The 26,707-nt window shown below is 41.3% G+C and overlaps 1 protein-coding gene across 1 annotated transcript in view; it reads right to left on the bottom strand.

The window, feature by feature from the left end:
* The window catches only part of ARHGAP18 (Rho GTPase activating protein 18), a 126,527-nt gene extending 103,473 nt beyond the window's left edge, over positions 1–23,054 (bottom strand). The window contains exon 1 of the mRNA XM_034765696.1: positions 22,971–23,054. Within this exon, the coding sequence (XP_034621587.1) occupies positions 22,971–23,014 (44 nt within the window). The 5' untranslated portion in view covers positions 23,015–23,054. The remainder of the gene's footprint in view (positions 1–22,970) is intronic.
* Between the last annotated feature and the right edge of the window lie 3,653 nt (positions 23,055–26,707).

Raw genomic sequence — 26,707 nt, 5'->3', positions numbered from 1 at the left:
ATTGTGATAGGATAGGAAAGCAATGTGATAATAGTATAGGAAGGAACAGAAAAATATAGGGCACAAGAACATTATTAATGTCAGGTATTCTGGATGTAGTAAATTGAGTTACAAAAGGCTAACTTAAAGAGTTTACCTAGATCAGATGCAAACTGTGTGGTTTCTGCAGAGACAACTATTTATAGGGTTTACTTAAGATTTTCACAAAAAAAGGTTTCTGTGACATTAGTCAGACTTATTTTGACTGTCAATGTAGTAGCTTAATATTTCCTGGCTCTCACACTATCATATATTTACATGAGAACATATTGCTAACCCTGAGTACAGCAAACAGACAGCAGAAAAGATGAAACACTTGTTACAAATTTTACTTATCTGCATGCGCATATATTGCAATATATATATGCACACACAATATAAGAGTAAACCCACCCTTCCAGGAGGGAGCTAAGCAGAGGGCATGGACTGCTGCTGAGTGTTTAGTATAAGAGACTACTGCGCTCACTGGCAAGCAAGACTCAGTGAGCAACTACAACATGCTAATGAATGCATTTCTTTGCCTCACTTTGGAGGAGGAACCACATGCACCCCCCTGACCAGTACGTGCTGCTGATTCCATCACAGGTAATAGCAAATTGGGAGGATAATACACATCCTCCCTAACCAGTGGATTAGATCTTTCTGTGACAGGTGCAGTGACGGGAACTGTAGTTAGCACCCCTTCCTACAACTCTCTTCAGTGCTGTTGTCAGGGTTCCCTCCCCACTGAACTCTGGGGTACAGATGTGAGGACCCGCATGAAAGACCCCTTAAGCTTATTTTTACCAGCTTAGGTTAAAAACTTCCCCAAGGCACAAATCCTTTCCTTGTCCTTGGATGGTATTGCTGCCACCACCAAGTGATTTAGACAAAAATTCAGGAAAAGGGTCACTTGGAGTCCCTTGTTCCCCAAAATATTCCCCAAGCCCCTTCACCCCCTTTCCTGGGGAGGCTTGAAAATAATATACCAACCAATTGGTTACAATGTGAGCACAGACCAAACCCCTTGGTTTTTAGGACACTAAAAATCAATCAGGTTCTTAAAAGAATAATTTTATTTAAAGAAAAAGTAAAAGAATCACACCTGCAAAAAACAGGATGGAAGGTAACTTTAAAGGGAATAAAAAGGTTTAAAACAGAGCATTCTCCTCTAGGCTCAGCTTCAAAGTTCCAAAAAAAGGAATAAAACTCCCTCTTAGCACAGAGAAAATTCACAAGCTAAAACTAAAGATAAATTAACGCATTTCCTTGCCCGAACTTACAATTTTTGTAATCTTAGATGCTCATTTCAGGTATGTTTTCAGGAGATGTTTTTCCTGCCTGGTCTCTCTCTCCGTCCAGAGAGGGAACAACACAAAGAGCACAAACAAAACCTCTCCCTCCCTCCCCCACCTGTACAGAGGACCTACACTGTTGCTTTGGCAGGTGTAGGGAAGGGAAGTTGAATCATGGCCCCATTTAAGTCAATGGGAATTTTGCCTTGGATTTCAACCACAACAGAGCCAGGATTTCACCTGGGGAGAGAAGACCATTCCTATGCAGCAGATGATCTCTCTTTATATATGTATCTGAGTGAATTTAAATGTAAAGCCCTGTAAAACAAATTGGAAGAGGACCCTAAAATCTGGCTACTAAGACTCTTCTCCAACTCAGTATTTACCCAGACCCTTGCACTGCCAAATATTTAGAAATATAAATGACAATCTGCTTCTTCCTTCCCAGCCTGTAGGAGTAATAGATCAATTAGTTCACAGTGTGTTTGCTTGTGTGTGCTGGAGGTGTGGGGTGTGAGACCTTACTAAGGGAAAGCGAAATGGAACAATGAGTTTTCTATTAACTGGAAGTTAAGGTTTGTGAAAGGAGCGCCTCCTTTCCAACTAGTGAATGTCATCTGTTCAGCAATAATTCTGACTGTCTATATTTTGACTGGGCTTCAAAACTCCTTTATTTTTACTTCTGCTGTTTCTGTTGACTGTCTTTGCTTACTTCCCATCTGCACAGTTTTAGTCTTGTTGATTTAAAGATGCTATTGCTCAAATTTTCTTGGAGCAAGATTCAAAGTAAGAATGTATTATGATTTTTGTAGGATGTAGTATTTAGAAAGTAGACGTTAAGCCTGCTTGCAGCCTCTTTAACCATCAACTCAACTACCCTGAGAGAATCTAGCAGTTATTCATTTTGCTTTGATTTGGAACATTTTGCAAAAGTACACATATGGAGGCAATAATTTACTGTAGCTTTAATTTGGTTGCCATGTGCTGGCTGAAATATCAAAGCTCCAACCAAACTGAAGTACCCTTGCTTTACAAGAGTCTATAACTTTCTCAATTTATAACAATGCCATTAATGAATATCATGTTGTATTATGTTAGCAAAGCGTTTCATGGGGTAATCCAGACATATTCACATGAAAATGATATTGCTTTGTTTTGGCCACCTGTGACGGGGTTGGGACTCACCATCTGGCGCCTCCTACTGGTTGTCTCGGGAATTAGCTCTGAACAGTGGCACACCCCCTTCTGGTGGTGTCCCGCTCGTCATCTCGCCCTCGGTTGGCGTGTCCAGACCCGCGTTGCTCCCAAGCTCGCGGCGTCCTCTTCGAGCCACTGCCCTCCGGCAGTGCTCCTTAGTCCATCCTCGCCCCCTTCTGGGGGCAGGGGGGGGATCAATCAGCTGCCTCTCTGCATCCTGGCAGATGTGGCCAGCTGCACCCTCAAAGTCACTCCCCTCTTGGCAGGGGATTGGTACAGCTCTAGATGGCTGCTCCATCAGCTGGGTGCAAGGCAAGGGGGAAAGGGGGGGACCCAGGCCTGCCCACTACTCTGGGTCCCAACCCAGGGACCCTCTAGTGGCAGCCGTCCTGCCTTCCTTCTCTCCCTCCGTCTGTCCACGTCCCTGGGCCGCTTCCCCTTCGGCCCCTCACACCGGCTAGGTCCTTCCCCCTCAGGGCCTGCAGCCTGGCAGACACCAGGCTGGAGTTCCTTTCTGCTCCCCCAGGCCTGCCCAGCACTGCACTGTCCCGGGTGCTAGTCTCCCAGCCTGGAGACCGACCTTTCCCTCTTGAAGGCCTGGGACAGCTTGCCTGCTCCTGTCCTGAGCAGCCTTCTTATAGGGCTGAGCCTGGCCTGGATTGACTCCCTCCAATCTGGGCCCTGATTGGCTCCCTATCTGTGCAGGCCCACTGGCCTGCTGCAGCCCCAAATTCAGGGAGTGGGGCAGCCGCCCCACTACACTGCCCCAATATGGTAATACCGTATTATCTGGATTTAAGAGGGCAAACTACAATATCCTGAGTTAAAGGTTAAAGTCCAAGAGAGATGGTGACATGTCTCTTGCTCACTCATGCAGTGTCTGTCGACACAGCCTACCTATCAGCTGTAGTTTACAATATTTTTTTTTACATTCTACCTTTTGCTTAATTAATGCTACCGTAATATTTGTGATATTTCCTCTACTAAGTAGAGGAAATATTTTAACATTTTGCAAATGCCATTTGTAAAGATTTTAAAAACAAGCAGTCTATCATGCATGCAGATAGCTATTAGAGTACAATGAGTTCATTGCTACATTTTCCAAGAGCTGGTTGTTGAAAGATTAGTTGCTGTATTTTTGCTGATTGTGAAAATCTATATTTGCAAGGAAGATTGTTACTGTTCATTGCATCAAAATAGGAAGTTGTGGAAATGAAACAGCCTAATTCAACTGTCTTGTTTTAGAATCTTGTCAATTGTTGAAAGACCTCAGAGAAATCCTGGCCCCATTAAAGTCACTGGGTAAAACACCCATTGACTTCAGAGGGGCCAGGATTTCCTTTCAGGCCAGTTCAACACCAATCAATCACATTTTTAGCATGTTCTGGTCCACATCTGACTGGTTCCAGAACATGCTAAAAATATGCTTGCTTAATGGGCTAAGTGCTGAAAAAGCAAAGCAGTTGATGAAAGTGAATTAATGTCTAAGAGCAGGTACAAGAGAGTTGTAGGCATAAGTAGTTAGTAAACGGTGCACTCAGTTATGTTCTTGTCTTTCTAGCTTTTCCTTTGGGACAATATTTGTTTGATTTTCTTTGTTTGTTTGTTTGTTTTTGAGGCATAAGTGTGCTTGTGAGATGAATCACATAGTATATTCCTGGGTTTCGCCTCATAAAACCTTGTGGCATTTTTTACTGGATATGTCAGTGTTTTTAACTATTTCTTGGAAATGACACCAATCCTGCAAATAGCTCAGGTCAACCCTGTGAGTTCCTAAAGCAGTGGTTCTCAAACTTTTGTACTGGTGACCTCTTTCACATAGCAAGCCTCTGAGTGTGATTTCCCCCTCTCCCCCATCAAAACCACTTTTTAATATATTTAACACCATTATAAACGCTGGCAGCAAAGCAGGGTTTGGGAAGGAGGCTGACAGCTCGTGACCCCCCATGTAATAACCTCATGACCCCCTGAGGGGTCCTGACCCCCAGTTTGAGAATCCCTGCCCTAAAGCAACTGAAAGGAAAAAGCAGTAGGAATTGGGGCAGGAGTGAATATGAATGTTTTTAAAAGGCAAGCTTCTCTTCCCCCACCTTTTCTCTCAACTATCCACAGATTCATACTGCCAGGGAGATGAAGAATGGGTTTAAACTGCAGCAAGGGAGGTCTAGGTTGGACATTAGGAAAAAGTTCCTAACTGTCAGGGTGGTTAAACACTGGAACAAATTGCCTAGGGAGGTTGTGGAATCTCCGTCTCTGGAGATATTTAAGAGTAGGTTAGATAAATGTCTATCAGGGATGGTCTAGACAGTATTTGGTCCTGCCATGCGGGCAGGGGACTGGACTCGATGACCTCTCGAGGTCCCTTCCAGTCCTATAATCTATGAATCTCTGAATCTAAGATAGTCCCAGAGGCCGCACATGTGGGGGAGGAGCAGGGCATGAAACGCTGCAAGGTTTCACTCATTAAATTTTCCCCCAATTCTTCCACTGAAGGGAGGGAGAATCAGGGTTTGTTCCCTCTACTATCTTCTCTCCTGGAGGAAAAACTAAAAGTTCAGGTTGTGATTTTCTAAAGCACACAAATGACTTAGGGGCATAGATGCTGGAACTAGGGGTACTGGGGGTGCGGCAGCACACCCTGATTTGAAGTGGTTTCCATCATATACAGGGTTTACAGTTTGGTTCAACAGCTCTCAGCACCCGCACTATACAAATTGTTTCAGCATCCCTACTTAGGTGCACAACTTCTGTTGAAAATCAATGGGCTTTGTGCTCCTAAGGACTAGTCTACACTTCAAAGTTTTGCCCCTGTAACTATGCCAATGTAGTTAAATCAGAAAACAACCCCAGTGTAGATGCAGTTATACCATTATAACAGTGTTTATACTGGTATAGCTTATTCCAATGCAGGAACCAAAATAAACTATACCAGCATAAGACACTCTTATACCTATAAAACTGCATCTATACTAGGGGTTTAACTGGCATAACTATATCAGCAAAAAAAAAAATCACAGCCCTCCCTCCACACCCAACTGATATAGTTATGCTGGTAAATCTTGAAAGGGAGACCAGCCATGAGTCACACAAGGTGTTTTGGAAAATCTCACCTTTCAGCATCAAAGCCTGTGACTCTTAGGGATCTGGCAGAGGCAGAGGGCCACCAGCTCAGAGTCCACGTGCCTATGTGCTGCCTCTGAGACTATCTTCATCTCCCTGCTAGTGTAGATCTGTAGATAGTTGAGAGAGAAAGGAGAAGCTTGCCTTCTAAAACCATTCATCCCCCCACCCCCCATCCCTACTGCCTTTTTCCTTTCAGTTGCTTTAGGACTCACTACAAATTTAATTAAAAGTTGTTGTCAAAAATGATTACAACAGATTTGACACTGAAGAGCCCTTCCTTTTTAGAGCCCTAGCTTGAGTATTATCTATTTGTGGAAGCCTCAGGTTCTACACCTTAATCTATGCAAAGTGAACTTCATTAGAATAATCATAGGAAGATATTTTCATAAGGAATCAGCACTGTGCATAATGTGTAATATAACATTATGCAGAAGTGTATATTTAGTATATAAGCAAAATAGTTATTTCATTTCTTGAATGCTGTCTAACGTACTTGTTACATAGGCAAAAGGACACCTCTGTTGTTGCCCCATGCAGCAGGTACATCATTTCTGAAGTGCTGACATACGAGTGGAATTCTGACACCTTAGAACGCTGTCACATTCTGCCTCCGAGAATGCCTGCCTCCAAGGGGTTAAATGTTCTGCTTGTGGATATTTGTGGAAATACTTTACATTCCCCACCCTTAACTCACTTTTATAACATGTAACCTAGTTCAATAAACCTGATTCTTCTGACTACAACTGAAATTCTTCTAGAACGGTAAGGCTGGCACTTCCTAAAGGGGCCTTAAGGTAGTTAGGCCCTTTTTGAAAATCCCAGTCTAAATTTTTGTGCACATCTTGTGTTCAATGTTTTTCCCATTTGGGCCACAGCGGACAATGTGGTGCAGAGGTTTAACTGTGGTCAGATGGGGGCTGAAATCTCCATTGGAAGTCAATAGGAGTCTTACTTTTACCTTTAATGGGAGCTGAAGGCTGACCCTCAGACCATTTAGCTTTTATTTTAACTGGTATCACTGCAGTTTGTTTCACTGGCGTTTGTTTTGTTAAGAACCACAGAATGTGAGCCATTGTCTTTTTTATTTATCTCTGAAGTGCCACGCTCACTTATGGCACTGTATGAAAATTGGTATCCAACAAGAGTCTTTAAAATTACTTTGTATACCTGCAAACAAGCCATTGTCCTTGGATATTCCACCACTCAATTAACTATTTAAGAAGTATGCCAAACAAAAAACTGTTATGAGAATATAAAGTTTGTACAGTTAAGCACTCAATAGTCAATAAATAATTAAATGTCGTTTGCATGCTCAGACTCAACTCTCCCCCTTGTGTGTGCATTACTATAGTCTTTATAGTTCTCAAATATTTACAATATAATGTATTCAGGGGTGAACGTAACATAAATGTCTTACCAGTTCGGGGCCCCGACTCTGGGCCCCTGACTCCGGGCCCCCGGAAGGGGTGTGGCCTTGGGTGGAAGAGGTGTGGCTCTGGACAGAAGGGGTGGGGCTAGGAGGGGTCAGCCTCCCCAGCCAGCCCTTCCTTGCTGCCTGGCCTGCGCCGTCCAGGGCTCCGGCGGCGATTTAAAGGGCCCAGGGCTCTGGTCATTGCCACGGTAGTGGCGGCGGTGTCTGGGAGCCCCGGGCTCTTTTAAATCACTGGGCCCCGGGGCAGCTGCCCTTTTTCCCCTCCACCCTCAGCGGCCCTCGGGGGAACGAAAAGGGCAGTGACGTTAAAGCTCTGCCACAGCAGCACTTTAAGGAGGTTCTTTAAAACGCTGCCACAGCAGCACTTTAATGTCAGCTGTACATGGACCCGTACGAGTGGCCACTGCTTACCGGTACGCCGTACCGGCCCACTTTCACCTGTGAATATATTCTACAACTTTAAATACTCAGGAGTAGCATTGTCTGTGCTTTACCTTGTATATGCCAGATTCTTTTAAAGTCACTTATATTACAAAGTGCATGGTGAACTGTTCTTACACAACATACTCCAAATTAAGGACAACACCACAGAGTAATAGTGAAAAACTGTTGGCATATATTGGCTACCTGATTTCACAGCCAGGTGATTTTTCTAGTGAATTTTCCTATCCCCCAATTCCAGCTAATAGAGGCTGGGCTGATTATTGAAAAGAAAATATATCAGTCATGATTGCTGACTTAGGGCCTAATTTGGCAACCCTTGCTTATGCCAGTGATGCCAATGCCAGATACCAAAGTGGCAGGAGCAGTACACTGACCTGAATAGCAGAGAGTAAGTAGTAATCGAGTTGCAGAATTGGTCCCTAAATTAATAAAACACAACATAGCTTAGAGGAAATAGAACTAATTGTATCAATAGTCTAAGTCAACAAGGACATACACTATTTTCACTGTCATCAGGATCTAGTAAGTGAACAAGAATAAAGAAATTACAAGTATCTAAGCCTGTAGTAAAAACTGCATATTATATTTGTATTTGAGAAATATAATCAAGTCAAATTAACTTGATGGGGGTAACCCTTTTAAATGTTTTGACCATAAATTTTCTTATTATACAGAAGTGCATCACCCATGCAAGGAGCCTAAGTCTGAGCACATTTAATCTACTGTCCCCAAGAGCAAGATCCTAAAAGTGATTCCCAAACCTGGATTCTCCCTCAAGTGATGTTCAGTTTGACCTTCCTTGCAGGAATAAAAGCAATTCGACAGCTGCATCCCCTGTAGCTGCAACTTTTTAAATACAGAATTAACATTGTTGGCATACTTATCTCCAGCCCACAGGCTTTTCTCTAAACTCCAAGCCAAAAATTTAAGCTCATAGTGAATTTTCAATGTTATCTTAATTTCAGTGAATTATGTATTAGCACAGTAAATATGCTTTTAAATTTGAACACATTTCAGTGAGGCAATACTGCAATATTTTATGCTCAGTTTGTAAAGGTAAATGTCAGAGTTGTTAATGGGCAAACAGACCTCTAAAGATACAATGCCCTATTAATTTTTGACTGTTTGGGTCAGTTGGGTCCACTTAATAAAAAACTTGTTAAAGGAATACGACTGATTAAATACATTTTACTCAAGTAAAATATAAATGCCTTGAAGACCATTCCATTGAGCACCTTAAAAAGGGACAAAACAATTAACTATAAAATACCCATATAGATGGTCAGTTTCTGTATTCTGAAAAATTACACATACACACTGAGTGAAGCCTAATCCTGTTCCCATTGATTTTTCTTTCCTTTTTTTGTCACTAGGATTGGAGCCCAGGGATATATGTTAAATAAAATTATATTTTCTATATGCCAAACCAAGGTAAATGTCACAAATCAAAAAAGCCCTCTTAGGAATACTTACAAAAACAGCATCTGTTTAAAAACACATTGGCTGTGGTTTTATTTAACGGGTTTTTAGTATAACAGAGTATACCATATTTCAGACGTGGTGGCTTGACTATTAGAACAATTTCTACATTCTGCAATATCATAGAATCCGTGACTGACCCTATTATTATCTGCTATGCTCTGTGATCCTTTTCATATTGCCCCAACTGTTCATGCATCTATGCTAAGAGTCATTGTTGGGAGCAAGCTATTAATTTATATTGAAACAGTACTGCAGTATCAAATGGTTTGCTATGCAAACATTTTTCGCATGAATGTCACCACTGTGCATCCAAAGTCTTGCTAAAATGCAACTATTTTCTATCTACAAGTGGGTGGAAAGTTCAATCTACATGCCCATTCAATCCGTGGCCTCTCTGCTGAAAGTGGCAACAACTAGCTCATTCAGCTGCTCAGAGCATTCCTTTCAAAAACAAAGGACAAAATTCTGGCAGGTGCAATAGGAAGGAGAGGAGGGCAGAAGGAGCCCTTCTCCCCTTACGCTTCCACTTAGGAGACAGCCATGATCTGCCTGTCTGAACTCCGTGATTGCAGAGAGGGTATTGATTGCATTTCTGGCAATGCACAGTGACCAAAAGGGGGGCATGTCTTGGCAGGGTATGGCTATGGTCCAGTTGTCCGCCAGCAACTGTTGGGAGCACCTCAGTGGGAGGGAGTCTAAGAGCCACCACTGAGCAGCCTTCCCCAAGTCATTGGGCTTGCTTCTGACCATTGTGGGCATAATGCCTACAGTCATTGCTGCTCACACAATTAATTTCCTCCTCCTTTGTTTCTGAAGCTCTGGAATCCTTAGTTTGGTCCGAGACTATGTTCCTAGCCTTACTCTTGCACAAGTCTGGTATTGCCAAGGGTAGAAGGCTACCACCTGGATTCAAGTTGGGACTATTTCTAGGCTTTATTGGTCTCCGAAAATAGGGTTTTGGATAAACAGGAGTATACTGTACATATTCCACAAACCTCCACTTTGTCCCAATCCCTTCCTTGTCCTCCAAGTATCTTATGCTGGGGGATAAGGAAGAGATTGCTGTAACATGGAGGTTTGGGTATTAGATCAGAGACACCTGGCCAGTGCTGCAAGGAGGAGGAAGACGATGAGCCTTTGGCCACGGGAGAGGCCATCCTGCTGCTGAATGACTCCGGCGGCAGCGCAGGGAGCCCTCTGCAGCTCGCTGCCATGGGAGTAAGTGAGTGGGGCTGTGACAGCAGGACTGCAGAGGGCTCCCTGCACCGCCTTAGGGTGATGACACCAATCCCTGCGGGTGCAAGGTGCATGGAAAGCTGTAGTCCTGGCAGGGAATCAGAGTCCTGTCCGGGAGTCCCTGCTCAGCCCTGGGTCTTGCAGGGGTTGGGTGTCACCAACCCTTCGGCAGCATGGGGAGCCCACTGCAGCACCACTGTCATGGGAGTCGGTGAGTGGGGCAGAGCAGAGAGCCCCGGCCAGGACTGTGAGGAGGAGGAAGATGAGCGCCCAGCTGCAGGGAGGCCATCCTGCTGCTGAATGACTCTCGTTCTCTTGATTTTTCCAAATAAAAGCCATCTCCCCCATGCCAATTGGATAATGGGGAGTATGCTGTATGTCTATATTTTGAGTTCAAAGGATCTCAGTTGGAATTAAGCTGCCTGCATTTATGGAGGCTCACCTTCATGGAGTCTAATCTTTTATCATAAGAAGTGCCACGGCTCCTCCTTTAAATCCCTGGTTCTGCTCTTGCAGGTTCTAGAATATTTTTTTTATTTTTTTGCATGAGCCTGAAATTTGCCACCTTTGTTCTCTCTCCTGTATATTCACTCTGCCTTTCTCACTGTGACCCCAGATCAACTGTACAAAACAGCTCCTTTCTGTGTTAAGGATAACTTCCGCCAATCCATGTATATGTGGCCACTTGTCTGAGAACCATGAACTGAAGATAATGGAGGTAATTTTTTAATTATATTCATAGAATATCAGGGTTGGAAGGGACCTCAGGAGGTCATCTAGTCCAACCCCCTGCTCAAAGCAGGACCAATCCCCAATTTAGCATTAAAGGGCATCACTAACCCCTCCAAAATCAAGAATTGTATCTCCTGCACTATTCTACAGGAGAATGTTTTTTTTCTATTTAAGAACAGATGGTCTCTAGTCAACACTGAATACCAAATATAATCAATACATGTCATGAAGACATCCTGCAGGGATGATGAACACAGAAGAGACAGATAAAAAGAGGTGTCATCTCCTTCTCCAGCTCCAATTCAGGATGTAACATCTTTTGTGGCTTGCAGAGGCTCTATGATCATCTACCTCTGTCAAACCTGCAAATGACTAAGCAATATGATATGCATTTCCTCTTCTGAAGTACTTATTTTGTATCTTCCACGTGAACTAATAGTCCATGGCTCTCCTGTGACTCGTTTTGGATTCTGTTGTGCCAGACAGCCTTATTCTTAATTCATATAACTTGAAGAAAGCTTTGGTGTAGAACCACATCCTGTTCTGGGGGCGCATACTAAAGTGGATGCCAAAAAGAAATAAGAATGTATCGTGTGCAATAAGGCTATGCATTTAACTGATTTCTACTGTAATAAGGAACCCAAATTTATTAAATATAAAATACAGCAGCAGCCACTAAGTTCATGGTGCAGGCAGCAATTTACCTGCAGTTTTCCCATTTATTTAAATAGGAAACAGTTGATAGTTGTCTAGTGGTAATGTGAATATTGTTGTGAAGGAGGGATTACAGAATTCTAGTCATCTTAATCCTAGTGCATAAGCATTAATGGAGACTTTCCTTGCATTGCAAATGACTAATGTGGAGAAAACTGACATTCGCCTGAGCTTCTGAAATCTTAACTAAGATTCTGTTAGCTGTGTTATAGATAAAGTAATGTTTCATTTAGTAAATATGTCATGCATGGCTTATAGGACAGCCATTTTTTTGTTTTCAAAAGCCTTTCAGATGGATGGCAACAGTTTAGCTAAAGCATGTCTAAACAGTATCTGCATACTGGGTTTAAAGACACATTTTGAAAGAGAACATAACACTCCTTAGTGGAAAAGTACTGCACTTAAATCCATTATATATAGTTCAACATTATTTCCTCATAAGCAAATTAACTGACTTTGGGGCTGACCTCGTACAGTGTATGTTCTGCTTGTTGAGTGAACAAATGCAAGGTAAACTGCTGAGAACTGGCATTCGTGAGAGTGAAGTTAAGTGGTTCAAGAGGGGAGTGAATACCCCAGCGCCGTAAACCAATTTTTCTCCAGATCTGCCTGTTCTCCAACCAGATCTCATGCCATTTTTACCCTGCATTCTAGAAGGTAAGGGAGTGGGTCTTTGTGGATCCTCTTATGTACTGTGTGTGTTAAATATCTCAGAGAAATTGATCGTGTATTTCTTTAAATAACTAACCTTAAGACATACACTAAATTAGCTCGTATCACCATTGTATCTGACAAAGGTAGTTTTTGGTTTAAAAGGTCTTTACTAATATGAACAGATACTCCTAAACTTCACTTCTTTTTAAAATAATCATTTAGATCCTTTCAGCAACTGATCTTTATAATTTTCCCCAGCTAACAGCATGGTTCACGAATTTTGTTTCACTGATAGCAATATTACGTGTATCATTTAACAGAAAGAAGAGTATTGCTATGCCATTGGTGGGGGAGGGGAGAGGAAAGCCAAGGACCAACTTGATAGTGGAGGTAGATCAAAGGATTATCACATAGTCTAGTCCTTAAGTTTTATTAGAAATTGATCCCTTAACTGACTTAACTGTCCACTGCAGGCTTTTTCCAAATCAAGTTTACTTCTTAAGTTTGGATGGTAACAGATGGCAGTCTTTAAAGATTATTGAAGGTATAAAGCATTCCATCTTACATAATTACAAATCAATACTGGGACTCTAATTCCCAGATAACATGTTCTTTTCTCTGTGACCCTGGTGTGCTTGTATGTTCCTAAGGCTAGTTCTAATTGCACTTAATGGCATGAAGGCACAAAGCAGCAGTTAGTGGCAGTGTTGATCTGCAGCCAAAGGTAGCTACCAAACAGAGGGTCGTACATAACACTCTGCTGTGGGGAGCAGAGGGGAACAAAGATGACTTAAATGGAACAGAAAAATTCCCATTGGAGTAGAGGTGGGAATCAAAACCTCTCTGCCATTCCCCTAGTCCACTTTTGGCAGCCCAGATTAGTCTTTCACAAGTAACTTTGAGGGACCTGTGCAGAGGAAGGGCTGTTCATGGAGTGAAAGGGTAGGACTTGCCCCAAAGCATACTTCCTTCCTAGCTGGTGGAAATATTGACTTATCAGTTCTCTTTCTTCCTCTCCTGATCTATCCTGCAGTGCAGATTGTAGTTGGAACTCATTCTTCTATTAATCACAAGTTCCATTCTGTATCTGAAGCATTACTAAATACTTTTTAAATTTTAGGTCCAATATAATAAAGGTATGTATGGCTTTTTTATTTGTAAAAGTCCTGGGAATTACTTTCCGACGGTGATGATGTCATGATTGTTCTCAAGAACTCCTCCAAAAGAACACCGAATTTCGTGCTTTTCTAATAGTCAAGAATCTAATAGCCACCCCCCGTCTAAATTTTCATTGGTGAAATATTTTGCAAGAGAAAAGAGGGTTCTGATTCTGCTATTCCTGTGCCAACTGTACCACTTAATGAAATTATTTTTTATGCTTGATTTAATAGTGACTGCAGCAGAATGTCTCTTTGACTCCCACAGTCAAGAGTTAAATGTTTATTTGCAGCATCAGTGATTTCTGTGCCAAAAAATATTGTTCCAGACATTCAAGTACATTCACTCGAGTTGAAGCTTTTCCAGAAATACTTTGTTTTTTGCCATGTTCATTCATTTCAGAGATGCTGCTCTTTTGGCAATGAATAATTTTCTAAACGTCATTGCCATATCAAGCATCAAAATAAATCTCATTCAGTGCTCCTCTCAATATAGCCAAAAGGACAAGATGATTTTCATTGTTCATACCCACTAGAATGGATGATAAAATGGAGTTATTATGGACAGCTTATGCCTTGTGATAATGAGCCTGAACTTGCTGAGTTTGAGACCACAGCCACCTCTTAAGTCAAAAGTACTTATGGCAGTGTCATCAATCAAGCCAGCATTATTACAACTCCAAAGAGATACAGTGAGATTGTTTTATTTAGGCTATGTCTACACTACCATGGGATTGATACTGCTGCAATCTATGCACCAGCGGTTGATTTAGTGGGTCTAGTGAAGAACCACTAAATCGATGGTAGAGCGCTCTCCGGTCGACTCTGGAATAAGGTAAGAAGATGCTCTCCCGGTGACCCAGCACGGTGTAGACCCTGCAGTAAGTCATCCTACGCTGCATCAACTCCAGCTATGTTGTTCACGTAGCTGGAGTAGCGTAACTAAGGTTGACTTACCACAGTAGTGTAGACATAGCCTTAGTGTGAAAATTACCCCAGTGTTGTGGCCCTGCCCTAAGCCCCAGATTGTGAAACTTAGCCCTAGTCATGAGTATAAAGCAGCACCAAGTCTCAAATAGGCTGCTTTTGGAAGAAAAAGGAAAGGATCATGGGAATAGATATTGCTGCTTCCCTTTCTTTAGCCCATGAGAAAAGGGAGAGAAGATGCCCTAGCTCTTACAAGAAGAACCTGCATAGCATGGGGGTGAGTGAGCTCGAGGGGAGAGGTGCGTGTAGAGGGCATTGGAGGGGCAGGTCATTGGTTTGGCATTCACACTTTTGGAGGATTTCTTAGCTCTTTAGGACTGCCTCAGAAATCTCAGTGTTGCCCATAGCATCACTGCCATGGGATGCCACTGGTACAATGCCTACAACCATTGCAACTGTGGAAGCGACATTGAATAAAACAGAATCAAATAGAGGAAGAGCAGTGAGCTGCGTCCTGTCCTATCCTGTGAAGGCTGACCACAAGGCAGATGTTTAATGAATTCTTAACCCCACAGTAGTCTTCATAAGTGATTTTTTTTAAAATCAGTTTGTGGGGTTTCTTTTCCTCTTTTCTAGAAACAATCGCTTTTACTGGATGGCTGGCACCGCTCCCCTAGTGCTGGACCTCTTCATGTCAGTGGTGCAAATTCAGATATTTTTGGAGGAGTGAAGGGTAAATTCCAGTCCCCACCCTTCCCTCGGGGGGGGGCGGTCCTGTTCTAATGCCTGCTCATCCCCCGCCTCCTCCTAAGGGACCCTGGATCTCCCTTTGCCTGGGAGTCTCCCTTCTTGGTGGCTGTGCTGTACAGGTACAGATTCCTCGTGCACCAGGTCATGATACCATTTGGTCTGGTCTCCCCTCCGTCTGAATGGCGGGGCGACCAGGCAAATTTGAGTGGTGTTGTAACCCCGTGCACCAGGTCCCAATGCCATTCACTGAAAATTGCCCTGGCTGCCCCTTTGTCTGCACAGAGGGGTACCTGGGTCAAATTTCAGTAGAATTGTGACCACGCAGCCAAAGCAGCACTCAAGGTACTGCACACTAGCAAAAACTGACTAGGGCTTTGTCTACATGGAGAGTTCAACCAGGTTAAAGGTATGGATTTAAATAAGTGCATCCTTCTGGGTGAAAACGCTTATTTTGGTTTGAGAGGCTTTTTTTATTATTATTATTTTGCTTAAGTTGATAAGGAACAGTTTTAAGCTAAACCAAAGTAAGTTAAACTTAAACTGAACTAAGGGTGCAAGTTTGTGTGTAGACAAGACCTAATCCCTCAGCTCTTATGGGCTCGCCAAGGGCTTCTTCCTGTGCTCAAGAACCTCTGAGGAAAAAGACATGGGAGTTGTTGTGAGTACCTCAGTAAAGATGACTGACCACTGAGCAGCAACTTCAGTTGGGAAAGCAAATAGATGGCTGGGCAGATTCATAGCGGCACAGGGAAGAATACAGAATTATAATAAAAGCAAAAAACCTGTTTAAAGAACACTAAGGTTGTAAAATTAAATGGACAAGAGTAAAAACTTCTGAAGTTAACAGGTAGCCATAACTATGTCTTAACTATACTTGTGCATGGGCATTATAATTCAGTATTTTAATTGTGGTCACATACAGTTTCTCAAACAATGCGATTAAGGGCCTTTAAACCCTAATACTAGCAAGAAAGGACTAGTAATGTGACTCAAGTTTGCAGGATCAGGCTAACACAATTCTGTTTTTTCTATATAGTAAGGGCCAGAATGTGGCCCGTCCTGCATGCCAGTGCAAGGCAATAAGGCGGCTTAAGGCTCCCCTTACTCCCTCACACCAGTGTGCTGTACTGGGTCTTCCAGGGTGCAGCGGTAGCAGACTCTGCAGAGCCACTATATGCCCCACTTGTGCAGTTTGGCCAGAATGGGAGGGAATGGCTGGAAGTGGGTGAAACCTTGGCTCCACCCCCACAATATGGCCAATGGCATAGTTATGCAGGCCAGTTGGGGAACATACACTTTGCCAAGTATAGATCTCTTGCCATGTACTCCCTAGCAAGAGCAGCAGGGAGACTGGGAGGGTTATTTCTGGAAGGGAAGCACCACAATGCTGAGCTAGCTCATAACATCATGATCTACCCTAAGCGGCACATCCTACAGTCCTTACTCAAGCAAAACTCCTGTCTAATTTAAGTGGAATTTTGTGAGAATGTAAGAATTCAGTACTGGAGCCAGAGGTTGAGGGATGAAGGAAGACCTGACTAATGGCACAAAGAGAAAAGTACATTTTATTCTCTGACTCGTTTTTCTAAAAATATAAATAAAAAAGGGAAACTACAAAATCTGGCACTCTTGTGACCGCTCCACAACAAAAGACCTGGCCTTAGTACTGGCTATTTCAATATATAATCTTGCAGCATTTCCTAAATTCACGTTCTAAAAATTCTAAGCCACTTTATAACAAAACATACAATTAATGCAAAATCAATACTAACATTACATTTTTTACAAAATAAAATGTATCCTGTTGTTTTCCTATTTCTTTAGCTTAATGAGTTTTAAAAACCTCCTAAAATAAAAAGAAATAGGACCCCACACAACCATGCTTTCATGAATTTACAGTCTCCTTTATATGATATACTGGAGGTATATCTTTGGTAGCATCCAGTGGCCATTCTCTCCATGAATGCTGTCTTGTCTTTATGGGTTTATTATGTCTTTGTAGTATTCTGTTTGTTTAGTGTTTCTTGGTGTTGTGATTTGGGGCTGTTCTATCTGCTTCTGTCTCCTTTGTCTCTTGTTCTCAAGTATTGATGGGCATCTGTTTCGATTTATTTAATTATATGTTATATTTTCATATGGTGCAAAATATTTATTCTCTCAGTAAATAATTATTACAAAAAAGAAAATACATGAAACCATCTGACTTGTGCTGAGTTTTTTTTCCAAACAGCCAATTTTCACAGCACAGTCAGCTATGGGAGCCTTATTTAGAGTTGAGAAGGATTTATATTTTTATTGAAGAATTAAAATATAAAGTTGTTTTGTCATCTATTTGTTTAAACAGATAGCAAGACAGTAATAAAGGTTCATAAAAATCACATCAGTGGCACAGAACCTAAATATTTCCTTTTATAGAACATGGTGTAACAAGATGTTAGAAAAAAATCTTTTCCTAATAATAATAATTAATAATCTGATTAACCATGAATTAAAAATAGACATTATGGCCCAGATCCCAAAATGTGTTTAGGCATCTAAATCCCATTGAAATCAATAGGTGTTAAGTGTCTAAATACCTTTTGAGGATCAGGACCCAAGTGTCTGGTCATGTCCCACTGAAGTCAATGTTAATTTTACCATTGATTTCAATAGGCACTTTACCATTCACCTCTTATTGAACTTGAGCCTATAACATCATCAGTCCAAGTAGGTGTTTGTGTCAGGTATCTACCAAATATTCATACCTGATCTGCTTATATCTGTTAAAGAGGTATGTTTATTTTTGTTTTTTTGTTTTGTTTTTGTTTGTTTCAGGAAGGATATTTTTGAGAATGTCACTGCATCAGGCAATATCCTGTTGTTCTTGCAACTACCACCTTTGGGACCCTATTTCTGGGTATATTAACTACAGCAAAGTTCAAAGGTGAATCAGGTAGGCAAAAATCCAAACATCCTTACATTAGAAGGTGCTCATAGCTCTCATCAGTAGTTATTCCTATGTGGTGGTAACCTCATTCTATTTTTCAGTAATTACTGAATATGATCTCTATATGACAATCATCTGTGACATCTGTGCTATTTCCGTAGCATAGGCTTATCTTGTCACAAATTATGTAGTTACAATCTTATAGGATAGAATCCATGTCATCCAAGTCCTCACTATCTAAACATCTCTTTCTATTGAAATGCCAGTTTAATGTTTGTTGTTTACTTGCATTGTAGTAGCACCTACAAGTCCCAGTCATAGACCCCACTGCGCTAGACAATATAAGCTCTTTGGGGAAGGGATCATCTTTTTGTTATGTACTTTTACAATCTAAGTATAGGACAACACACACCAGCTGGGAGCAGAAGTTAAAAATGAGACAATGCTGATCAGCACAAGGCATTGGTCTCAGCACACCAATTGCCCAGCCACTCTCAAGTCACCAACATAGCTTCCTGTTCTATTGATTCCCTGCCTATCCACTTCCAACAACCCACATTCTGGTTTATATAAACAGACATTATATTGCCCAAATTTTGGGTAAGCAGAAACCTATTCAAGGTTTTTTCTTTGTTTTTTTTTTTTTTAAATCATGGCTCATAAATGAGTTTTTTCTTTTAACTTCCAAATGATACTTTATTAGTACATGTCTCCTCTTTGCTTTATTGTATTCTGGGTTTATTCTTATTACATTACAAGTCACTAGATAGTTGCAGCAAGTATAAGCACAATTTTACAGGGAGCCTAAACTATTGAAACTGAGTAGTACTGTTCAACTAAGTTTAGATAATAAAATATCAATGTTTATTTTTACTCTTGTCTGTTTTACAATTAGTGTCTTTTAGGGTTACAAGTTTCTTCTCTAATCTTTACTGGGAGATGAAGGGGACACACCCAAAGCAATTTATTGATTGAATGTGGGTGCATGGCAGGTCACTGCTGCTGTGACTCTACCAAATTCACAGTCATAAAAAACACATTGCAGGCTGCGAAATCTGGTATCCCCCCGTGAAATAGTGCTTTTGTCCTATACTATACTGATTTCACTGGGGACCAGCATTTCTCAAATTGGGGGTCCTGACCCAAAAGAGAGTTGCTAGAGGGGGGTCATAAGGTTATTTTAGGGGATCATGGTATTGCCATCCTTACTTCTGTGCTGACTTCAGAGCTGCGTGGCTGGTGAGCAGCGACTGGTGGCTGGGTGCCCCTCTCTGAAGGCAGCTGTGCAAAAGTAAGGGTGGCAATACCATACCATGCCATACTTACTTCTGCGCTGCTGCTGGCAGTGACTCTGCCTTCAGAGCTGGTTGCCCAGCCAGCAGCTGCCACATTCTGGCTGCCCAGCTCTGAAGGCAGCACCACCACGAGCAGCAGCACAGAAGTAAGGGTAGCAGTACCATAACACCCCTTACAATAACTTTGCAACCCCCCCACCCCCGACACACACACACATCCTTGTTGGGTCAGGACCCCTACACTTACCACACTATGAAATTTCAGATTTAAATATCTGAAATCATAAAATTTAAGATTTTTAAAATCCTATGATTGTGAAATTAACTAAAATAGACCATGAATTTGGTAGGACCTTATTTATAATGCTTAATCATGCCAGCTCATGACTGTCTGGCATGGTTAGGACATGGATGTCCCTATCACTTTTGTTATGTGGATGGAACAACAAGATTACATAACTATGTTAAAGAATCAGATTACAGGCCAGGTCTAGACTGTAATCCATGCAGGCTCCTTGGGGATGCTTGAGTAGCCTTCCTTATCCTGTTATAAATCAAAGTATGAGCTGTACCTTCTGCTGTATATTGACTCAAATTACACCTTTACTTGTCACCTGCCTTCAGATATTGCCACCCTCCACTGCTCCAAGAGTGCAACATTGTTTTCTCTGGCTGCAGTTTTGCTCCACTCATGCCCATTCAGAATGCTGCTGCAATGATCATTTTCCTAACCAGTAGCTTTGACCGTGTCTCCCCACTCTTTGCATCCCTCTACTGGCTCCCTTTTCTCAATCAGATCAAAAATAAGCTACTTGTCTTCATTTGCAAGGCCCTTTGTGGCCCATTCCTTACCTACCTGCCATCTCTCATTCACTATGGGAATGTCTGCTCCCACCTCCAATCAGTCCACAATGCTTTCTGGTGCGCAGCAAGCAGGTGCTTGGAAAGGGGAAAGGGGCAGCACGTCCGGCTCTTCGGCAGCAATTCAGCGGCGGTTCCCTCAGTCCCTCTCGGACTGAAGCGGCGGTAGAAGTGCTGATTGCAGCTTTTTTTTTTTCCCACCGCTTGGGGTGGCAAAAACGCTGGAGCCGGCCCTGCTTTCTGTCGTGCTGCCCCTCATGCTTGGGAGAAGCTCCCCATAAACCTTAACAAAACTAACTAATTATGTGCCTTTAAATCTCTTCTAAAAAAAACCTCTCCTTTTCACTAAAGACTACAAAAAACTAGACAACGGTTAGGCTGCCAGTGTGCTCAGACCACTGCCTATCATGCTGACCAGCATTGCCTGTTTCCTTGTACTCTCCCATCCGTCTGTCTGTATCCATTTGTTGTCTCTTGTTCTATACTTAGATTGTAAGCTCATTAGGGAAGGGACCATCTTTTTGTTCTGTGTTTGTACAGCTCCTGGTCCATCGCTAGGGCTCCTAGGGACTACGGTAATACAAATAATTAATAATAATAATAATAATTAATAATAAATCCAGAAGCTACAGAAGGCCCACATTGCAAAGGAGCTGAGATCAGAAGGATCTCCATAGTGTCCCATTCCACTGGAGTGTGGAGGAGTGAGGCATGATAGTGGAGGTTGGAGCACAATGAATGGATCTGCACATTTCACAATTTTACTGACCCACAAATACACACAGTGAAGGAGCGGGAGCATACAGCTGCAGTTCTTGCCCAGTACCTGCATTATTTACTGATTTGACAAAAACAGAGCCAGATTTTCAGTTAGACCTGTGCAACCGCACAGATGCATTTGCGTGCTCTTAATTATTTGGGCAAATAGGCAAAGTGCACTTTTGGATCACGTATTTGAGTATTTGTGCATACACGTTCCCAGTTAAATGTCTAACTGGACGTGTGAGTGTTCATGTGCAAGACCAGCCGTTTGCTTACCTGATTTGTCAGGATAAAGTGTGTGCATGCAAAAGTGTGCACACATTGTGTGTTTCTGACTTTGAAAATGTGTGCCCTAATTTCTCTTTACATATAATATTGTGCTCCCCACATTCCAATTCTATTCTTAGAAAATATTCGGGTCCATGATTTTGTAAGTATTGATATGCTCCAGTTAAATATGGATAATACCAATTTCAAAGGAGTGTTGTGAGGATTAATTTGTTGTACTCTTAATATTTTCTTGTGACATCAGATTGCTTCAGCAATTATTCAGCACCTTTAAACTTCTGTAAGTAGACAGTTCTTGTGGCAACAAAATGGGTCAAACTAGAAGCAACTCATATCATGGACAATTAATTCTCTTTTGAGAACAGTGTCCATTGTAGTTATTTAGGGCCACTGACTTCAATGGGAGTTGAGGACTCTCAGCATCTCAGAAGAAGCCCAGCACCTTACAGGAAACTTTGCAGGATCAGTTTTATAAAGTTATCCAAAATGCATACTCTAATCACTTCACCGCCCAAGAAAATGAAGGTAAGTCTCTGGTGGAATGACATGCCTTTACAATCTATATAAAATCACTGTTAATATTTAAAATTTATTTTAAGACATCTATATATCAATATTCCAGGAATCCAGCTTAAAAATAACCAACAAAAATAATTCAAATTGACCATCCAATTGTTTGTTCGATGGTGTTTTTTCATTTATTCCTTCTAAAGATAACTGATTTTTATAAGTAAATATTTTTTAGTTAAATCCAACATTTTAATGCATATTTTCTGTTTTGAAAATATTTCACCACAAATGTCACTGCTTTTAGAAACTGGATTTCTTATCAGGAATATGCTCCCCTAAATTCCTTTGATCTATGACTATTGCAATATATGATCGTTTACCTGATCACACAATACATGCTTGTATATTTGTACCCTTACTTTCTGTCCATGGGCATCAACAATATTTATGTTCATATTTCAGATTCTAAAGGGAGTAGTTTTAAGAAAAATTGGCTCAGCAATGTTGTCTCTCCATGGCTATATTTAAAAGAAAAAAACTGAAGCATGCTTATTTAATCATTTTGTTATAAGCCAATTACATGATTATGCTGATTACAGACCTCTGTGACATAAAACAATAGCTATCACATTTTTTAAAAAATCCTTAAAAAGAACTATTTATTGTAATGAGTTTTCAATAAGCTAATCATATAGTATCATATAATAATATATTAAAGCAATTAAATCAATCATTTTCATTTTTTTCTCCTTATAAATTAATGCCCTTCACAACTACAGGATATGACATGGAAAACAGGCGTGATTTTTCACCTGTATTTCACTAAAATAGAAGCAAGTGAGATGACAGCTGCAAAAGTTGCTCTCCAGTTTTCTATTTAGGAACAAGGAGCATGCGGAAAATAACCTACCAGTTACAATTGTACTTGCAAAGCTAGTACCGCATAGGGGGATCTATCCCAGGTTCCAATCAACAATCATCCGAGGAGAGAGTGGGTGGCTGTGTGGTGGCAACTGGGCGCGGTGCATTTTGTAGGAGGGGTGGGCGTCTAGGCAGAGTGGAGGTGTGGGTGGGTGGCAAGGGATGTTTGGTGGTGGGAGCAAGTGTCTGAGTGTTGGGGGGGGGGTGTTAAAGGTGTGTGTCTCAGAGACAAATGTGTCCTCTTACCTTAGATGCAAGTAGTGCACCAGCTTGGTTACCACAGTAACCATCTTGCTGGAGTCCAATTTCTCAGCCTGTGGCACGGGAATCCCAGAACCAAGAGAAGGTCAAAGCTGCCAGTGGACTCCTCCTCCCCAGGCGGCTCGCTCCTGGCTGCTGCCTTCCTCCTTTGTCTCCCTCAGGACCAGGCACTACGGGGACAGCGGCGGCGGCTTTGCCTCTGACGCTTTCACCTGCCCTGCTTGATTAGCGCCGCTGAGCCCGTGCCTGCTGCTCATCCCTGCCGCGCGGACAGGACCTGGAGGGCAGAGGGAGGAGCGGGGCTGGCACAGCTGCGGGCGTGTGGCAGGAGCTGCAGCGAGCCCCCACTCCCAGGCAGAGCTGCGCCTCGACCCTACAGCACCGCCTCTCCCCCTCGGGGGCAGCCCTTTGGACCCCAATTAGCACCCAAGACCCCCGCCCCATTTCCTCTGCAGACACCCTGTGGCGCTGGGCTTTGGCTGAACCAGTCAGATCTGATCCAGTTGTTGATCCAAACGCTTTGATTCAGCATTCATTGAAAATGTGTCTAACACAATATTAATGCAGGTTTCAGAGTATTAATGCAGTGCACCTGACACGAGCAAAGCTTAAGCTGGCATGACTGAAATCTTCACAAATCCACTTTGTATTGTTATGGGAAACACCCTCCATCCCTTCCCTCCCCTCCTCTCAGTGTCTTTCTATTTTCATGCCTCAAACTAAAAGCCAGGCACCTGTACCAGGAAAAAGGGGAAGATTGTAAGATTTGCGGAGTCAGGCAATAAGCCTAGGAGTGACTGAAGTGACTTCTAACCAAACCTCCCCGCTTGAGCACCTGAAAGCTGGGTGTACTTGTTGCCTACTTCACTTTATATTTTGCACCATAGGGTGCCTCATGGGATAGGTGTGTATCTATAACAGCTTTTGCAGTAGCTAAAACTATAGATTAGGTCAAGATTTTCATTCTCCATTTGTTCGGGCATGCTCACAACTTGCAGTAGAAGTGTAAGGTATCTTTCCCAGGCCTGAAGAAGAGCTCTGTGTAAGCGCCAAAGCTGCTCTCTCTCTCGCTAACAGAAGTTGGTCCAATAAAAGATATTATTTCACCTACCCTGTCCCTCCCTCCCTCCCCTCTCTCTATAGATATAGATATATATTACAGACATAAAAATTAGGTTAATATATATGAAAGGATATATAAGCAGGGGGATATCAAGTAGAAGTAGGAAGGTATTGTTACTACTGTATATGGAATACTGTGTCCAGTTCCAGTGCCCACACTTTTAAAAGGATTTGGAAAAACTGGAAAGGGTTCCGCAAAGAGCTACAAGAATGATTCAAGTTCTGGAAAACCTAGCCTACAGTGAGAAATGAAAGAAGTTCAATCTATTCAGTTCAACAAAGAGAAGGTTTAAAAGGTGACTTGATCATGACCTGTAAGTACCTACAGAAGGAGATTTGTGATAGCAGCGATCTCTTTAATTTAACAAATAAAGGCATAACAAGAAACAAAGGCAGCAGAAGCTGGACAAACTCAATTAGAAATAAAGTGGGTTTTTTTTGTTTGTTTGCTTTTTACAATGAGGCTATTTAACCATTGGAATAATTTATATAAATATGTGGTGGATTCTCTATCACTTAGTCTTTCAATCAAGATTTGGGCATCTTTATAAAAGATATACTCTAGCTAAATCAGACATCATGAGCTTGATGCAAGAATTACATGGCACATTTCTATGCCCTAAATGATTGTAATGTTTGCTTCTGGCCATAAAATCTATGAACATCTATTTAAAGCACTCAAAAGTTAGGAAATGTCAGATTTATAGTAGTTCATGGATCTTAATTCTGACTCCTTATGCATCCTGTGTGCTGAATGTGGCAGGAAAAATAGAAAAAATAATATGTAATGCAATTAAAGAGTGCATCATAATGTATACACACAAAGAAGAAGAATTAAGGTTGCATGGACATCCATCTGGCATTTTCTAACTTTAGATTACTTGACTTTACAACCTAAACTGTGTTGTTTTAATGTGGATGGGGTTGTTTAGAGGTAAAAGCAAATTATATTATTAGTGCTGTCAAGCGATTAAAAAAAATTAATTGTGATTCATTGCCCTGTTAATAATAGAATGCCATTTATTTCAACATTTTTGGATGTTTTCTACATTTTCAAATATATTGATTTCAATTAAAACACAGAATACAAAGTGTACAATGCTTACTATATATTTTTTTACAATTATTTCCACTGTAAAAAACAAAAGAAATAGTATTTTTCAATTCACCTAATACAAGTACGGTAGTGCAGTCTCTTTATCATGAAAGCTGAACTTACAAATGTAGAATTATATACCAAAAAATAACAGCATGTTTTATTTTTGAAATGTAAAACTTTAGAGCCTACAAGTCCACTCAGTCCTACTTGTCCACTCAGACAAACAAGTTTGTTTACATTTGCAGGAGATAATGTTACCCCCTTCTTGTTTACAATGTCACCTGAAAGTGAGAACAGGCGTTTCCATGGCACTGTTGTAGCCGGTGTTGCAAGATATTTACATGCCAGTTGCGCTAAAGATTCACATGTCCTTTCACATTTCAACCACCATTCCAGGGGACATGTGTCCATGCTGATGACAGGTTCTGCTTGATAATGATCCAAAGCAGTGCAGCCCGACGCATGTTCATTTTCATCATCTAAGTCAGATGCCACCAGCAGAAGGTTGATTTTCTTTTTTGGTGGTTTTGGTTCTGTAGTTTCCACATCAGAGTGTTGCTCTTTTAAGACTTCTGAAAGCATGTTCCATACCTTGTTCTTCTCAGATGTTGGAAGGCACTTCAGATTCTTAAACCTTAGTTACAGCACTTGATCCGTCTTTAGAAATCTCACATTGATACCTTCTTTGAGTTCTGTCAAATCTGCAGTGAAAGTGTTCTTAAATTGAACAACATGTGCTGGGTCATCATATAAGATTGCTATAACATGAAATAAATGACAGAATGAGGGTAAAACACAGAATAGGAGACATACAATTCTCCCTCAAGGAGTACAGTCACAAATTTAATTAACATGTTTTTTTTTAACGAGCATCATCAGCATGGAAGTATGTCCTCTGGAATGGTTGACAAAGCACAAAGGGGCATACGAATGTTAGCATATCTGGCACGTAAACATCTTGCAATGCCTGCTACAAAAGTGACCTGTGAATGCCTGTTCTCACTTTCAGATTACATTGTAAATAAGAAGTCAGCAGCATTATCTCCTGTAAATGTAAACAAACTTGTTTGTCTTAGCGGTTGGCTGAACAAGAAGTAAGACTGAGTTGACTTGTAGGCTCTAAAGTTTTAAATTGTTTTGTTTTTGAGTGCAGTTATATAACAAAAAAATCTACAATTGCATGGTAGAGATTGCACTGGAGTATTTGTATGAGGTGAACTGAAAAATACTATTTTGTTTATCATTTTTACTGTGCAAATATTTTTAATAAAAAATAATATAAAGTGAGCACTGAACACTTAGTATTCTGAGTTGTAATTAAAATCAATATATTTGAAAATGTAGAAAAACATCTAAAAATATATAATACATTTCAATTGGTATTCTATTGTTTAGCAGTGCGATTAAAACTGCGATTAATCGTGATTAATTTTTTTTAGTTAATCATGAGTTAACTGCAATTAATTGACAGCCTTATATATTATGTGTAACTATAACAACC

Source organism: Trachemys scripta, chromosome 3 (genome assembly GCF_013100865.1).
Source record: "Trachemys scripta elegans isolate TJP31775 chromosome 3, CAS_Tse_1.0, whole genome shotgun sequence".
Taxonomy (NCBI): Eukaryota; Metazoa; Chordata; order Testudines; family Emydidae; genus Trachemys; species Trachemys scripta.
Note: the sequence above shows the minus strand (reverse complement) of the source record. Positions and strands in the feature narration are given on the sequence as shown.